Consider the following 17,741-nt stretch of genomic DNA (forward strand, 5'->3'; position numbering starts at 1 on the left):
TAGCCCTTTAATCATTAGACAGGTGCTCCCAACAGCAGCTTCTGTGGGCTGGCTGAGTTAAAGTGTAACTGCCCCCCTTGGCGGCCCCTGCCAGGATTCCTGGCTCCAGGGACCAGGGCAGCACCAGCACCCAGCGAGTGCCACCAGCCCTCACTGCTGGCTGGCAGGGACAGCCCGAGCACAGACTGCTGTGGGAGAGCTGCCCTGCATCCCGTGATGGCCTGGGGATGGCTAGGGCCCTCTTAGGTTTTTGTTCCCCCATCCCTCCCTGCTATGGACAGATAAGCATCACCTGTCCCACGGCACTGCTGGGCAAGGGGGACAGGAGATGGCCCTGGGGCAGCCCAGGCTCCCAAGCCTTGCCACACACGGACCACAGCTCCGTGGTTTGGGGAGGCACAGGGCCACGGCCATAGCCAGACAGTGAGGTAATCTGCCCCTGAACTTCCCTCCTCTCGGACCAAGTCCCTCAGTCTCTTCTACTTGGCTTAAACCCCAAGGGTTGTACATCCTTTCCAAAATTTTTATCGGCACGAATTATGAAAACTCTGGATATTCTTATTGTCCATTCGAATGGCTGATGGCGTTCTAAAATCTTCATTCTTGGCCTCCCCTACTTCCCATGGTAATGAGCTCTGCAGTGTGATTAAACTCAGGCTGCGCTGGTAACCGTGGGATGAGCTTCAGCAGGGGCCACAGCTCGTGGGTGTGAGCAGAGCCTCTGTGTGGGTGTGTGCAGAGAGGTGACACTGCACACCAGGGCACAGCCAGTGCTGGGGCTGGCACCAAGGGCCCCCCTCAATGCCTCACTGCCAGGGAATGATGAAACCCAAACTCCTGCCCTGCCCCAGTCAGAAGGGAATGGTTGCCCTGACAGCCCTCTCCTTCCAGATTAGTGGGGTGATGCTGAAGTCCCACAAATCTGGCAAGAACATGTCTCCCAACAGCTGAGCATCCACAGGTGGTTTTGGGAAAAGTGGACACAAGGCTCTAGCTGGGATCTGTCAGAGACAGATGAGCCCCAGCATCCCCTTCTCCTGTAGCTGCAGAGGGGTGGAGGGGATGTGTCCCTCCATGCCGTGCTGCCTCTTACTGCAGCAGTTCCTTCCTTCCTTCCTTCCTTCCTTCCTTCCTTCCTTCCTTCCTTCCTTCCTTCCTTCCTTCCTTCCTTCCTTCCTTCCTTCCTTCCTTCCTTCCTTCCTTCCTTCCTTCCTTCCTTCCTTCCTTCCTTCCTTCCTTCCTTCCTTCCTTCCTTCCTTCCTTCCTTCCTTCCTTCCTTCCTTCCTTCCTTCCTTCCTTCCTTCCTTCCTTCCTTCCTTCCTTCCTTCCTTCCTTCCTTCCTTCCTTCCTTCCTTCCTTCCTTCCTTCCTTCCTTCCTTCCTTCCTTCCTTCCTTCCTTCCTTCCTTCCTTCCTTCCTTCCTTCCTTCCTTCCTTCCTTCCTTCCTTCCTTCCTTCCTTCCTTCCTTCCTTCCTTCCTTCCTTCCTTCCTTCCTTCCTTCCTTCCTTCCTTCCTTCCTTCCTTCCTTCCTTCCTTCCTTCCTTCCTTCCTTCCTTCCTTCCTTCCTTCCTTCCTCCCTCCCTCCCTCCCTCCCTCCCTCCCTCCCTCCCTCCCTCCCTCCCTCCCTCCCACCCACCCACCCACCCACCCACCCACCCACACAGCAGCTTCAGGAGGAGGAAACCATCACACTTGAGCCATTACATCCAGCTTTCCCATGGAGCATGGAGATGTGTGAGGAATGCTAGGGGAGACAGGCACAGGGTGGGTGAAGAGGGCCCAGCCTCCTCTCCCTGCCTGGCCCCACAGGCACCGCTGCAGGTGGGTATGGAGGGCAGAACCCCACAAACCCCAAAGCTGGGGTGAGAGCCACTCCCTGGGCTTGCTCGGTGCCTCTGCGTCCCTGCTGGCCCGACTGCAGGGCCAGCCTGGCACCCTGACAGCCCTGGGGACACACAGGTGACGCAGCTGGCTTCTGGGGAGGGTGGCACATTCTCTGTGGCCTGGCAGGTGGAAGGGAAGGAAATGAAATGTGCTGAGACACCAAGCCAGGAGGGTGCAACCAGTGCCACCCTCTTCTTTTTTAAAAAAGTCCTCAGCAGGCAGCCGAGGCAGTGGCAGAGGCTGGATGAGTTGGGAGCATCACTGTGCAGAGCAGGACAGTGTCAGGGGGTGTTGGGACGGACTGTGAGGCTGCAGAGGGAGGATTAGGGCAGCAGGCAGGGAGCTCTGTGATATAATGTGTCTGCCAGGCCTGTGATTGCTGGTGCTGCCTGGGAGGGATGTCACACAGCCTAGGGACAGGCACTATTTACAGCTAGTGAAGCCACAGCATATTTCCTGTTTTTATTTCTGGGTCCCACAAATCCCAGGGACTAACTGGAGAGTGTCAGGGAGGCTCTGCAGCTCCTGGTTCTGCTGCTCTCACATCCTCCTGTGAACCAGCCTGGTGACAATAAAGCCTTTGTATGAAAACCACCATGTTTTGTAGGCTCCAAAGTGTCCTTTGATGACAAATGCCTTTACTTAGTAGTCTCACCTTCACAGTGAGAGCTGAAGGGAACACAAATATAATCCCTGGACACTGAAGCTTATAAATAAATAAATAAATACATACATACATAAATGAATAGCACGGGGATACAAAGAAGAAAGAAACCACAAGGCAGTAGATGTTTTTCTTCTAAGGCACTCAGATGAATATGGTCCTGGGGCCCAGCCACCAGACAAAGGGCTGTGCATGGACACTGATGCTCCCATGGCAGAAGCAGCCCTTGGCACATCTCAGGGGCTTGTTCATGGAAAAAGTGTGTGTGTGTGTGTGTGTCTGTATGTATTTACACATGCAAGGAACTAAAGATGGAGAAACCAGTGAGTTTAGCTCAGAATCCTGAGCTTGCAAAGGTAAAATTAAAAACATCAGAGTTCCTCCATGTAATTTAAGTGCAATTGTGTATGTGTTCTGTATTTCCTGTGGTTGACATCCTGAAGTAATGACTTTGAATTTTCAGCTGGAGACATGGATTTTCCAGGATGTGCACAGCACCTACTTGCTAACGCCACTTGTGGCATCTGAAGTTACAGCAAATCACAAAATGTTTCATCACATCCTGGGACTGTAATTATACACACCTGCAAAAAACCAAACTCCCCAAGAAACCCAAAGCAAAAAAATCCCCAAACCCAAAGAAGCCCACAAAAATGGAAGACACCATGATTCATGCCCCAAAGTGTATCTGCTCATGTGCTTAAGATCTTATTTTTCACCCTGGAAGGATCTTTTGTTAAGAAGGTGTTAGCAGTTAGTGGAGGTGGTGCTGCAGCGTGGGTGCGCTTCAGGACATGTGGACAGCCCGGACCAGATCAGGTTTGGCTCCAAGCTGGGCATGAAGTGGTGGCTGTCACTGACCCTTCACATGTCCACACATCTTCCCAAATGATCTGTGACACTGTGGCTGCACAGCGCCAGGCTGCAGCACACGCACAGCCACTCAACCCCGAGGCTCCGTCCTGCCTGAACCTGTCCAGATATCATCTGGAGATTGCACACCTAACGATGAGCACGAGCAATGGAGCTGTGCTGAGCAGGGCCTCTCAGCAGAAAAACAAACCCAGGGAAAGCTGGCGTCATCCTCTCGAGCCCCTGTCACTGCTGAGCCCTAAGCAGACGCAGAGGAAAGCTCTGGCTCAGCGTTAGGCCGGCTCACTTTGCTGCACTGGTTTCACAATGAAGTCATGGTCCCCTCTGTCACTCACACAGAGGAAGCCTCTGGGTCATCCGTGGTGAAATTACTCTGCAGCTCTGTAGGTGGCTTTGATCTGCTCTTCTGACAGATGAGCATATGTGGGAATCCAGGGCTTCCCTCTGGCTGCCCTGGCAGGTCTGGGACCCTGGCAGGGGTCAGGAACCCCCCTGGACAGAGCCCCGAGAGACACTGTCTGTGATCTCTGTCCATGGAGAGGAGTTTTCAATCTTACAGGATGAATTACAAGCTTTGAGTGTTTGATAAGAATAATAATTAAGTGTGACACGGGTGCAAAAGTAAAATTTTGGGTTTCTAGATTAGGGGTTCAGAGGGGACAAGATGGAGGAATTGGGTGTGTCTTGTCCTTTTCCTCCTTCTTCATGCCCTCCATGTTTCACTGTGGTGTTGGCATTTTTCTGTTGGTTTAGGCTGGGGACACACTGTTCAACATAGGTGACAGATATTGGCACGTTATTGTAAATCCAGCACAGGTAGTTTGTGGTATTTAATGTTTGTAACATCCCACTGAGGGCAGAGCCCCACACGCTGCCCTGCAGGACAGAGCTGCGGCAGGGCAGCAGAACATGTTAGAGATAAACAGAATAAACCTTGAACAACCAGCACAGACGAATTATGGCTTCTTCTTTGGCAGTGGGGCAGAAAGACAGAGACTTTCTACAATCTCAGAATCACCCATACCCACAGATTCCGACAAGCATAAACCATTGTCTTACCGCTCCTGTTGTCAGGAGTCATCACTTCATTAACTAAAGGGGAAATGAGAGCCTCCAACCATAAGGGTGAGGAGCAGCTTTTCCCTGGCACCTGGAAGTTACTGTGCTTGGCTTGGGCTGCTGGGGGGAGGCTGCAAAGGCTGCTTGGGTGCACCACACCTCCAACATCCATCTGGCAAAGCGCTTGTTCCCACAGCTCAGTGTGAGCCAGCAGCTGTCCCTGGCACACCAGGACTGTGGGCTGGGTGAGCAGCCAAGGCCTCCTCAGGTCCATGAGGAACCAGGGGTGACAAATATCAATCCCTCCCTGCTGCACCAGGGATGGCTGTGCACATGGATTCCTGATGGAAGATGTGAACTTGCATTATATTTTGCTGACAAATCCCAGATTTTTCATTTTGTCTGGGTTCCTCCAGGGCCTAGTGAGGGATCTGTTTTGGATGCAAGGTGTCATGTTGCTGCCAAACTAACAGGAGAGGCCCTTCAGAGGGCACTGGTAGGAAGCACAATCTGTGGTGTGCAATATCACTGCAGTGATGGAAGATTTTGAATGCACAAGGGGAAAGGGTTTTTTATCATCTTTCTTTTATCTCTCCTCAAGACAGTGTTTCATACCTCTCATATCACTGGGGTAGGAAGAAGAGGCATCTTATAGTATTGTACTAGAAATGGTCACAAAGGAGTTTGCAGGAGACACAAACTGGTTCCCACCATCTCCTGAAGGAGCAGCAGCACCGAGGACTTTGGGGCAGCAGTTTTTGTGTTTGCCACACCTGCCAGATCCCTGAGGTCTGTCCAAAGTAACCGGCAAACCCCTCATTTGTAACTACTTTGGATTAAAAAATAAAGATAACAGAATTGGGTGCTGCTTTCTGAGACACGCAGAAAGTTGGCAGAGCTGAGAAACTGGGCACTTCTGCCTCAAAGCATTTTGTTGATTTGACATCTGAGGAGACAATGGGAGTCGTAGAGTTACTGCTGAACAAATTCCTGCAAGTGAGCTGAGCCCAGGCAACTGGCAGGAAGCGTGCTCCTAGCCCCACACAAATCCAAAGCAAGGACAGCAGCTGACACAGTAGCTGCCAGCTACCATTGTCCTCTCCGCCTTGCTAAGCAGCAGAATGACCTTGCCACGGTTGTACATCATCCTCACTGGAGATTCTTGGTTTTCCATACAAAACCCCGTTGTAGGACCTCCTCTGATGCAGACAATGAGATACCAGCATGAATTCCCACTCATCCTGGTTCACTTTACGTCTTTGGAGCCCTAAGAGTCTGTAAAGACATAAGTATTGACCAGTTGTGCCTGGTGCAGCAAAGAGGCACCTTGGGAGCACAGCCCAGCTCTGCACAAACCTATTAAGAGCTTGGCTACTACTTCAGCTGCATTCTGCTAAAAATGCTTAAACAAAATACCAAAAGAAAAAGGGAAAAGAGGATATCCTGTACTATGAGAGGCTTTTGTGGATATATACACAAGAGAGTAGCTCCCCAAATAAACTCCTTGGTAGAGTCAAAATTATTGAGAAGGAGTCACTCAGGCATCAGATTGGGTGAGAGAGCAGCAATGCAGACTCACTCATTTGTGATGCTGTGCTACTGCTGAACCTCCCTGGGTGGAGGGTGCCATGAGCCTGAGTGGAAGTTCCCTGGCTGCTCCTCCTGCTGAGCCCCGGCTCTCTCTGAAAACCACCTTATGCAGTCACCACTTGGATTGGGAAAACAGATCTGAATCCAAAATATGCTACTTTATAATGAAGGATATCAGCAAAAGTGGCAACAGTTCAAAATACCCTTAGAAGGAGCTTTCTCAAACTTCAATGACTACCACCACCACCACACTCATAGTAACTATTAATGCTAAATTAATTAAATCATAGATGAATGGCATGAACTACTGATTGAAGTCATATGGGGGCTAAAAAAAAGGAGATGCTGAAATTAAATTTACCTCCTTCTGCACTTTGCACTTAGTCTGTAAATCCCACGTGCATGTACTGCGCATTCTCTAGTCACTGAGTATCTGATGCAGCATTTTGGAACTCTTTGCAACTGCAGCCTACAAGTATCTGCAAACATGTGCCCCTTCTGTGATGTGACCAGTCACTTCAGCTGTCAGGTAGTCTCAAATATTTCATATGGGACTTTGAGAAGCGCTTGTGTTGCTGCCAGGAACGACCTGGCTGGGAAAGTCAATGTGCTTTGTAGACAATAAGGAAGAACAGAGGAAGAACATCCATTTATCTCCACTTTAATGTCAAATCATATCTCCAAGTCTTTGAATTCCTGACAAGCCTCAGGCAGTCTACAGTGAGTGATCACAGTTAAAGCTCAGCTCTGTGGCTGAAGAAACAGAACTCCTCTTTGCTAGGTGGAGAGTTGGGTTATCAAATAAATGATATTTATAATGGGGGCAATTACGGGTTGGAGATATGGGCACGGGGAAGTGCTGGAATGCTCAGGGACCAACTGCACAAACAGGAGCAGCCCTCCTAATGTCTAAGCTACCACTAGCATGAGGGATAATTTAACGAACCAAAGTAATGAGAGGCTTTTGACAGAGAACTGGTGGTCTTGGATGGCAGCAGTGGTAGGATTTGTACAATTACCAGATCAAAGAAGTCAATTCATCATGCACACTTAATGAAGGAAGCATCTAGCAAAAAAATAGTTACATAAATACCTAAATGAAAATTACATCATGGGCATATTAGGCATGAAGAAATTTATATTTTCCTAATTTCCAGACCTTTGCCATTGCAGGTTTGGCATTCTTGAAGCATAGTTTCCAGTGGGCAGCTCTGTGTATTCATACATGATCACACAGATGGGCACAGACACGTATATCCATATGTGCACCTCAGTGCTATGGACTACAAGAGGATACACTGCTTAGAGCTAAAACCAGCTTCTGTGCATTATATAAGAATGGTTAAGAGCGTTCATATACATTCCAAGACTTGTGGTTCCCCAAAATGGTGTGCCCTTACAGAAAATGAAGGGTTTACTCAAGATGAACAGAAATCCTTCTAGGATGAGTTTGCAGCTACAGCAGCCACCCATCCTTTTTAGCAATACATAAAGAAGCCAAAGGTTTTTTTTTACTTGCCTTGTCATGAGATTTGTGTCCATAGACATTTTTGGAGCTGAATTCCCACTGAAGTAAGCAACAACTTCACAAATATGGGCTGCAGCACCTGGGCCTAAATATTTAACTTCTTAGTCAACCTTCTAGAACAGTTTTAATGTTTGCAATTGTAAACATTGGGAAAAGCTACTGCTCACGTACTTAAAACCAGATGGACTTGAAGCCCACACCCTGAGAATCACTTGCTGTAACCCCACAGCTACACCCAGGCTGGTCCCAGCTGTTCCACTTATGTTTTATGATACATCACCAGGATACTCAGAAATAAGGTCTACCAATACAATGACTCTCTTTGCTTGATATGCAAAAAAGTTGTTTGCACTTAATTTTAGTATATTACCTACAAAACATTTATTTTCCCAGGTTATATGCCCTACTTGAGTTTGAGGGTTTTTAAAGACATTAAAGAAAGAGGACTTTGGCTATTTGCCTGAGATTTCTAAACATCCTGAAGCCTAGTGAGAAGACCTACTTGATGTCTCAAAATCCCACTCTAAAGGTCACTAGTCACATACAGATCATTAGCATGGGCAATTTGCTTTAATTACTGTTTTGGGGCAATCTTTGGACTGGTTGCTGCACCCCTACAGCTTCAATCCACAAAAGCAAAAGGCATCTGAAGCAAAAGCACAGCAGATCCTGTCAAAAATAGGAGGTCCTAATTTGTAGCTTCTCCCAGTGGATTGCAGATGTGGTTTCAGCAGTTTCCTCGACTGGTGTGATTTAGAAAAGCAGGTTTTCCCAAGTCACCCTGGCTAGAGCACTGCAGAAGGCCCATGTTTAATCAGGAGCTTGAGCAACACAGGCTGTGCACACCCCTACAAACCTACCTGCAAAGGAAAATGTCTCAAATCTGTGTATGCTTGATCCCAGGGCTGACAGTTCGCTGTTTCCACTGCTGCCTTGCCTGTTCAGTGTCAGTAGCTGCAGTCAACACACACAGTTCTGTTCAGACACCTCGTGTTTTACTGCACAATGCATGAAATGTAACCTGATAACGCACAAAAGGGGTTTGCATCTTCTTTTCAGCACGAACAGTGTTACTGTTATGGGCCATCCAAAACATGAGTCAGCCTGTGGGGACACAGCCCTGCAGCTCACCAAGCAGCAGAGCCAGTGTGGGCTGCAGACCTTAGCTCAGCTCTCCCTGCAGATGTGCTGCTCTCCCTGCAGATGGGCTGTCCTGCCCTTTCACTACTCCTTTAAAAAGGACAAGTCCTTCAGAAGTGGTGTTTGTGCCGTTATCAGACTGATGGGTACCTTGCTGTGCAGTAACTGGTTAAATTTATGTGGCATGTGGTTTCATTCAGCTGATCTGGACTATGCTGCAGAAGCCAGGCACACCCTGGCCTGACAAGAATCACGAATCCCCTTCTCAGCCAAAGACGCTTGAGCAAACATAAACCAGACTGGGAACCAAGGGGCTGATGGACTCTTTCTCTCAAAGCTCCTGAGACCCTTAATCCTCACGCATCCTTTTTCCACACACTGCTTTACATGCCTGATTGAAGCCCAAGTGATTGAAATCCAATCAGCAAAGGGAAGGGAATTTCCAGGCACTGAGATCAGGACGCCTGTTCTTGTTACACATGCAGTCACTGGTATTGAAACAAGAAGTCAGGATCTCAAGAGCCTCATGAAATGATGAATCGAGGAAAATCAGAAGGGACAAGGCCAGCAAGAAAGTACAGAGAAAAACTGACTCTACAGACAGACAAAAGGAGAAAGAAATGGAGAGAAAATGGTTAGAAAGTGTCCCAGTTTGGGGAGGTCTGCACTGTCAGGGCTTAAAGATAGCTGCGGAGAATCTGGTGGAGTGTGTTTAGCATAGACATTGTTCTACTAGTGGGACCCAGTGTTGCAATGCTATTCTCTTTAGAACAGTCAAAAAACCCAGAAAAATGAGATTTTTATACTGACATTACTCAGGCATTTCTCATGTCATCAAAATGCATCTGGAGACTGGACACTGGGTAGAGCCCATTTCCAGCAGCGCTGCGGGGAGCACAGCTCATCCTCTGTCACAAAGCCATGACTCTCCTCTGCTCCTGAGGGACAGGACCCACAACCAGGTTTCACCAGGAACATGCCCAATAGGACAGTCCTGCTGGCCTTCCCACAGCAAGGCTTTCCAGGCCCATTGCTCTGGAAGATGCGATCCCGACACTGACTCAACACGGGATGCACATCTGGAATTCAATCACCCATTTAAGTCACTGACTTGGAAAAAAGGCAGGAGAGACAAAGGGGACAGCTGACTGTAACAGCAGCTACTTTATCTCCACACCCCTAACCTGTGAGGTCCAGGGGTATGTGGGACACCCCTGTGATTGCCAGTCCCTCACCTTCACCTTGTAGGCAGCCCCAGCTGTGTCCATGAGCAGGCACGTTGTACAGCCAAACCCCAGCAAGTTTGTTCTGCTGGTGCAGGTAGACAACAACTGGGACCTCAAGCCTGGCATCAGGGAACAGCCCTGCAGCCATTCAGCCTTCCCACCTGCCCTCCCATCCTGAGTGGAAGTTCCCTGGCTGCTTCTGATGCTGAGCCCCAGCTCTGAAAACCACCTTACACAGGAGAGGACACCAGCAACACACACTGAAATAAAGACAGGGCACAGAATTTTTAAATAATTTTATAATTTCCTGATGAACTTAGTCTGTGAATAAAAAAAGAAGAAAAAAATGAACAAAGTGTTTATATTATCAAGGCAAAGTTGAATATAACACATTTTCTTTGCAATTTCATTATCCTGTCAGTAACATGACTCCAGCAATAAAACACATACATAAGTTGAAGGCAGCGTGGGCACTTGCATCACGGACACCAATGTCTCCCGCTGCTGTCATTTCCAAAAGGAATTCAAGTACACTAGATCCCATCCCTAAAGCCTACCTCCCCCTCCACTAAAGTGCAACACGTCTCTTCCAAAGCAAATGAGGGATCTGTATCTGTGGAGTGGATGGAGCATCCCACAGAATTCAACTCCACAGATGATTTGTGAACTTGGTGTGCAGCTCTCCTCATTCACTGCCTTGGAAGGAAACGGCAATATACTGTTTTAGTGGGCTTGGAGCAGCATGTTGGGCTAGCACAGAAGTTATTCCCCTGTTCATGGTCCCATTGGATTAATCCTCCTCCAACATCTGGACAAATAAAGCCATTTTACACTAAAGCTTCCCCAGTTATACTGTGATGAGTGTGTAATGAGGGGCCAAATGCAGCCACCCCTGGGCAGGGAGGGAAGGAGGACTTGGCCTTGTCCACAGAGAGCTGGGAAGATGGGGCAGATAAAAGGAATAATGTCTACTTTTAAAATTTGGCTTCAAATTTGGTTTTTAAGAGAACCACATTTTATAACAAATAAGAGTATACATGACCAATAGATCCATTTTTTGCCAGTTTCCTAGTGAAAGAAACCAATGTTTTGAACAAAAAGCCCTATCAAAGCACCAAGAGCCTAATGGGGATATCTATTTAAAAGCAAACTACGTTGACTTGATTTTCAAGATCTGAACTAAGCTTGTAAAATGGGGACAAACAGCATATGGTTAAGTTTGATAATAAAAATACATTCACTTAATGAAATTCTTTACCTATGTTCACAGGTAAAGTGATTTGTCAGGTTTTTTTTCTTTTTGTTAACTTTACCCACCAGTTTAGTCTTATGATGTTCCTTTCAAGCAATGAAAGTCTGTGATGCAACCAGAGCAGAAAGTGGCTGCTGGTCCTTTCCTGCCCCATAATGTGCTTGGGTATGTGACCAACACCAGAGGCAAGGAAATACAACTTTGATAATGAACCTACACACAACTACCTGCACTAGCTGATCTGCACTTGCTCGTGTCCCCGGCATCAAGGGTGGGATGAAGGAAACAGAAAATTGGGCAAACGCATTTGGCCCATTCACATCAGTGGTTTCCATCTTGGGGGACACCTGGTGTTAATAACTGTTACCAGAAAAGATTGACTTACAAAATACTGTTTCATTCTGCCCATTTCTGTCTTACATATGTACAGTATAAACCTGGGAAAGCAGGAATTTATACAGGGTTTGTAACATCTCCTAAGAGGCCAAGCTGCCTTGGACCTCAAAAGCCTGTGAAAGGCAACTGGTTATAATTATAAGCCCACAAATCCTTTTCCATACAATCCTGAGAGGAGGAGTCATGGCTTTGCTGCTTCTTTACTTGAATTCCTTTTAATGAAATTTATTTTAATATATTTTTAAAAACACATCTTTTTCAGTTCTACTACTATCTTTTGTTTCAAACTGACAATAGACACACATTGTTGGTAACTGCCCCAGCCTTAGGACCACACAGACAATATCGACAAGCAGAAAACAAAACAGGAAAAAAACACCCCTGAAAAAGTCAGGGGAGATACTGATGACAGGGTTACAGCACTCACCACACACACTGGAAAAAGTCAGGATTTCTCAGTTTATGCTTTTGACACTAAAAAGTTTTGAAACAGTTTTTCTTTTTTCTTTTGTTTTAAAAATAGTCAGCGGATACAGCCATTTTGTTCAGAAGGATCTGCTGTTGCGTAAGGTTCCTTCCATTTCTGTGGAAAAAAACAATTAAAAACATCGTTTTGTTTTAAAAAAACCCCTGACACTCCTCTTCCTCACCAGGCAGATGAGAGAGGTCAGCAGAGTTGGCCTTGCCAGGCACGACACCCCTGATGGCCCTCCCACCCCGCCAGCTCTGCTGGGGCAGCGTTGGTCATCCACAGCCTTCCATGGCCTCTTTGTGTCCCTCTTCCAGTGCAGGTGCTGAGCTGAGGAGAGGCTTCCTTTCAGCATCAGATGCCTTGATTGTTCTCCTTCCCTTTAGCATTTCACTGGAGTCATTTGAGGGATATACGTATTATTGTATGTAATGACATTTTTGCTTGAAAATTGTATCACTGTATGACTCTACATCCTTTGTAAAGACCCCTGCAATGGCAGCAATTGGCAATTAGTACAGGAGTGGGGACTTAACCCTGTCAACCCTCATCAGATGTAAAAATTTCCCAATAAATTGAGCACTAGCAGCAGAACGGATGGGAATTACAGGGCAAATGAAAAGAGGTGCCCCTTTGGTTCAACAACCAGGGTTATCTCTACAAGATTTATGACATTTATGCTCCCTTGTGCAAATTTCAGAGCCCTGAAGTACCAGGAAATTTTCTAGAGAAGGCATATTCCAGCTGTGCGACGAGAAACGGCGCATGCGAGTCTGTGCATCACATCGGACCTTCACCTTCTGACCCCAGGACTTGGCAAAATCTGGATATTCCAAAGAGGGTTTGGCATTTTCTGGAGTGAAAGCTGGTTAAAGGCAGTCAAAACCAGAGAGAATACTTAGAGAAGCTTCGAGCTTCATCTGGGAGCATGCCAGGTAATTCTTCTTCCAATGGCAAACAGTGCTCATGTCCTCACCCTGCAATTCTAGTTTTATGTCCTTTTAGTGTTTTACATGAGGTTTGATTCAGAGGAAAATATGGACTTGGACTCGTGGATATCATGAACAAGTGTGGTTGCAGTGTCAGCTTTTACAGTGTACATGGGCTTCAGAGGCTTCAGTTATTTTTTTAGCCCAAACCCTGCCAAAATTACCTACTTAATTTTCTACAAACAGCTCCTTGAGTCCTTACATCTCTCAGTTTCTCTGCAAATGACAGCTCAGAAGAAAAACGTAATATTAAAGCAGTTAGAACTTTCACAGCTCCTGTAGCAAATGGAACTTCATTCAACAGGAGAAGAAAAAGCAAATTTCCCCAGGGTCCCTGGGAAGGGACACAGACCTGATTTCCTAGAGCTGCTGCACTGCAGGACCACTGTGGTAGGAAACTGTCTACATCTCCCTGGCTGCTGACACTTACGAATAAGATCTTAAAAGAGCAGTGGTGGGTTAGGCAACTGGATGAGCATTGCAGGGTATGCCAAATATGGGTCCTTCTCCCACGTGCCTCATATGCAATTCCATGATGGCTTATGAGAATAAAATCCCTTTGTTGCCTTAAGGCCAATGGTGTAGCACTCCATACAAGTGAAAAGAAAAAGCTTTCAGTGGTCACATTCAGCATTAAATTGTGGCCAGAAGTACCTCCCAAACACCAGAGTTCCTCAAGCTATTCACAGGATCTCTGTCCACACAGGATCAGAGAGGTCACCTGAAATAGTTAAACGGAGATCAAGTCGGATCAAGACTCTTCCTAAATGAGATCTGCTCCCTCCCTGAAAGCACTTTACAGAGGTCTAAGATCAATCTTTAAGATGGGAAGCCTACAAGACCTAGGAGATAACAGTGGTTAACGAGAAAAAGCGCCAGGGCCCAGCAATTCAGATGGAAGGAACAGCAGGTGTGCGGCTGGCAGATAAAGGACCAAATGGCCAGCGTGAAAACCAGCCAGGCTTGACAAATCCTCCCTGGGAAGAGGCCAGGAGATGTGTAAACAGTGAGCTTCACCCAGCTGCTGATGCACATGCTGCTGTGACAGCACCAGGCCTTTGGTTGGGGCACTTTGGACTATAGAAATGCAGCCACAAGCTGAGTTAGAGATGCTGAAGAAGCAGCAGCACTTCCCTGCCATGTGTGGGCAAGGCAGTAAAGCCAGGGAATTGAAATAACAGCCCCAAGTGATCGCCCCTCGCTCCCATCCCCTCCCCCTGCCCCTGCCTCCAGCAGAAACACTATCAAGGAACATCTCAGTAAGAGGTTTACAAGCAGGAGCCATTTGAACCATCAATAAGGGAAATTCCACAGCTTCTCACAGAGGAAGGATTGTTTTACAGCAGGGAACCGGGGCAGCTGGAGATTTGACCATATAAGTTAATGAGAGAGTCAGGAGGGGTGGCGGTGGCCGATGATGCTGGGCTGATGGCTCTGATGCTTTTACAGGCAGCATTAAATTCCTTGAGTGAGTAATTAGGGGTGATGAAGAAAATGCAAGAGGAAAGATTTCAAAACAACAGCTCCTATCGAAACATGCTGACTCAAAGAATGGGAGCAGAGAGGTGGTTCTGGGATGAGGCACGGCCCGGCAGTGGGGACAGTCACTGTCTGCCGGCCTTCCGGCATTCCCCCTTCCACACATCCAGCTTCCCATGCCTCCCCTCACACGGGGCACACAGAAAAAGCTTCAGACACAGGCTGCTATTACAGGAAGAACTAAAGCTAGTTCTACTGATTTGCAAAGCACTGGCAATTCCGAAGTTGAAAAAGGAGTGATTTGTAGCTTCTCTTGAGACTTACTTCTTCCTAGACACCCTGGCTATGAATGTAGCTCCTTCTGCTGAATTATTACAGTAGAATCAATGGGGATGTGATTTATTTTAAATTAGCTAATTTTCAATAGAATCTACAGGTACATAAGATTTCAGTTTTGTCCAATTTTCAGTGCTTGTTTGGAAAAAAACTACAGGGTACCTCTTCCCTTACTCAAACTTTTGCTGATCTCCTTTCTGTTGGAAGCAATTGGTCACTTCTACAGATAAAAACAAGGTGTGAAAGACCTACAGGCTGTGGATCTGAGAGATGTAAGAAATGCAACTTTCTTGAAAAGGCCTGGAACGTTTTCCTTAACAAAAGAGCTTAGCGATTAAGCTCAAAATGTAGTAAACTATATGGAATTAAATTGCAGGCTCTGAATGGGAGGTTTACTGAGAAGATTCATAATTAGCTATTGACTAGAAAACCAAGATATCTTCTACTGCTGTGTGATTTGGTCTCCTTTTGCCTTCCCCTCGCTCTCTGAATTAATATGAGCCAGTCAAAGGGAGCAGCTCCTTTAAGGAGCAGATGGGGACATTGTTACAGGGCTCTGTCCTGCAGATGCCCCCAGACACACACAACCACTGGCAGCTAGGGAAAAAACGTGTCTCCCCATTAATGCATAGTCCAAGAATGAACACCCAAGTCCTACTCATAAAATAGGATTTCTGACTTGCTACCACAATGACAAACTGATCTGGGATTTCAGGTCATATTACCTATCAGCAGGAGCTGTAATGAGTGTCAGAGGTGGATGGGAATAAAACTAAGGCTGTTCATATATACAGAAGAATTGCACTGGTTTAAGTAAAGCTGTGGTTTTATATCTATCTACTCAGCTGGGTGCCACTCCAGCAGAGATGCTCCTCTTCATAAGGGTTATTGCTCTGAACTCAAACTCATTCCTCATCAATGTAAGCTAAACCAAAATAAATTAAATTATAATTATAGTAAGAAATATGTTACTGGTTTACCTAACTTAGCTTTAAAATTATACTTTTAAGCTAAATGATGCAAATTTCTCATTTACAGAATGCTTAAGACTATTCTAATGACAATCAGTGTTCACAAAGTCATGGCCTGAAAAACTGGACAAACTATACAAGTTAAAGCTGGGAACTGACCTGTTGACCACACCTGCTCGAAGGGAGAGAGCCCTCCATAAAGTAAGAACTTAGGGGACATAGACATATGAGGAGAAACCTCATCTAAAACCCCCTAAAAATCAAAAGATGAAAACAGTTACCTCAAAAAATGCCCCACCTAGCAATTCAGAGTCAGACCAGTGAACAACAAAATTCCAAGTTAAGTAAACAGAAAGTACCAGTATGCCTACCTTTTTTCCCAGCTGCTAGATGAAATGACTAACAGGAGCAAGGAGGGAAACTTTCCTTTTCTCACTCTGTTACTTAAGAACATAAGAAGCATTGAGACAGGCAGCAAGACCTGAGCTAGCTGATGCTGGCCAGCATGAGCCATAATCAGAGCACACTCAGGTTTGGTTTTAGCACTATGAAATTCAGGCTTTCAGCTTTCATGAAAATAAAAAATAGGAAGGATGAAATGAAAGATAAGAAGGAAAAGCAATATATTAATGAAAGGTGAGGGCTACTCTCCTGCAACCTCATGGAGAACTAGAGCTGCTTGTGTTCAGTGAATCCCCTCTTCTTTGCTCAGTAGAAATGGAAGAGCTCTGCTTAGCTGTATCCAAAAGTCACCACCAAGAAAGTCAATGGGGAATTGGATTCTAAAGTAGAAAGGCAGTGAGAAGATGAATACAAAAATGGCTGATTAATCACAGACTGGAAGAACCTAGAGAGCATGTAGTTTTTAAAAGGGTTTGGTTTTTTTTTTTTGCCTTTGTTTTCTTTGTCAAAGGTGCACCAGAAGTTTCTATTGCATGTTCTGTCTTTCACACTGCTCTCCACTCCCATGGCTCCGTGGACTGCCTGGGTTTGTGTGCTGCTCTGTGGCCTGGTGGCCAAGGTCATGAGGACTCCTCGAGGGCGTTGACGACCTGCTCCAGGATGTCGGGGCAGTGATCCGCGATCTGCTGCAGGATGGCGTTGGCAAACTCCTGCAGCTCCAAGCTCTCCCTCTCCCCCTTCTCCAGCTCGTCGTGCAGCTGCAGGAACACATGGAGACATGGTCAGCCCCTGCTCTGAAATGTGCTCACTGTGTGACAGCCCTGCCCAGCAGGCTTGGCCACACCACCACTTTAAGGAAGGGAACTAACAGAGGTGACACATGCCGGGCACTTCAGCACCTGCATTTTCCCTCATGACCCCCTCATCTGGATCTGAATGCTCTCCATCCTCTTTATTTCACTTTTTCATTCTACAGGAGCAGGTTTGTCACCTTCCCAGTAAACACCATGTCCACATGACTTAACTACTCCTGAATACATTGTTCTATGATAAATATAAGAAAAACTTCCTCTGTAGAATGTTTTCCTGAAGGCAACCATATTCCAGGAGCAATACAGCAGCTTGCTAGTGTATTACTTTAAATAGTTTGACTTTTATTCATGAATAATGGGATGTTTCATAGGTTATTACTTGAGAATTATTCCTGTTATGAAATCAATAGGAATGTCACATAATTATACATAATGCACCCGACGTTAACCAGAATTCTATTTTTCCCAAAGAATTACTGATTTTCAGAAATCCTCTTTCCTAACTCAGTCAGAAGATGACTACACACAATTGCAGTGCAACATACATGATTTTTGTTTACTAACTCTGCATTTCCTGTTGGGTCATTCGTTCTTCAAATCCCTATAATTGGCTCAGAACGGAACACAGAATTTCAAACTTTATATTATTCACTCTGTCTACAGTTTATAAAC

General features: G+C 46.3%; 1 protein-coding gene across 17 annotated transcripts in view; it reads right to left on the reverse strand.

Moving 5' to 3' along the window:
* Positions 1–10,244: 10,244 nt before the first annotated feature.
* The window catches only part of ERC1 (ELKS/RAB6-interacting/CAST family member 1), a 273,023-nt gene continuing 265,526 nt past the window's right edge, over positions 10,245–17,741 (reverse strand). For all 17 annotated transcript variants that reach the window (XR_012053774.1, XR_012053773.1, XR_012053772.1 and 14 more), the window contains one exon: positions 10,245–17,015. Coding sequence is in view for 14 of the 17 variants with exons in the window: in XM_072923902.1 (XP_072780003.1) it covers positions 16,878–17,015 (138 nt within the window). In the remaining 3 variants the exon portion in view is untranslated. The remainder of the gene's footprint in view (positions 17,016–17,741) is intronic.

The sequence above is a fragment of the Taeniopygia guttata genome, chromosome 1A (genome assembly GCF_048771995.1).
Source record: "Taeniopygia guttata chromosome 1A, bTaeGut7.mat, whole genome shotgun sequence".
NCBI classification, from domain to species: domain Eukaryota; kingdom Metazoa; phylum Chordata; class Aves; order Passeriformes; family Estrildidae; genus Taeniopygia; species Taeniopygia guttata.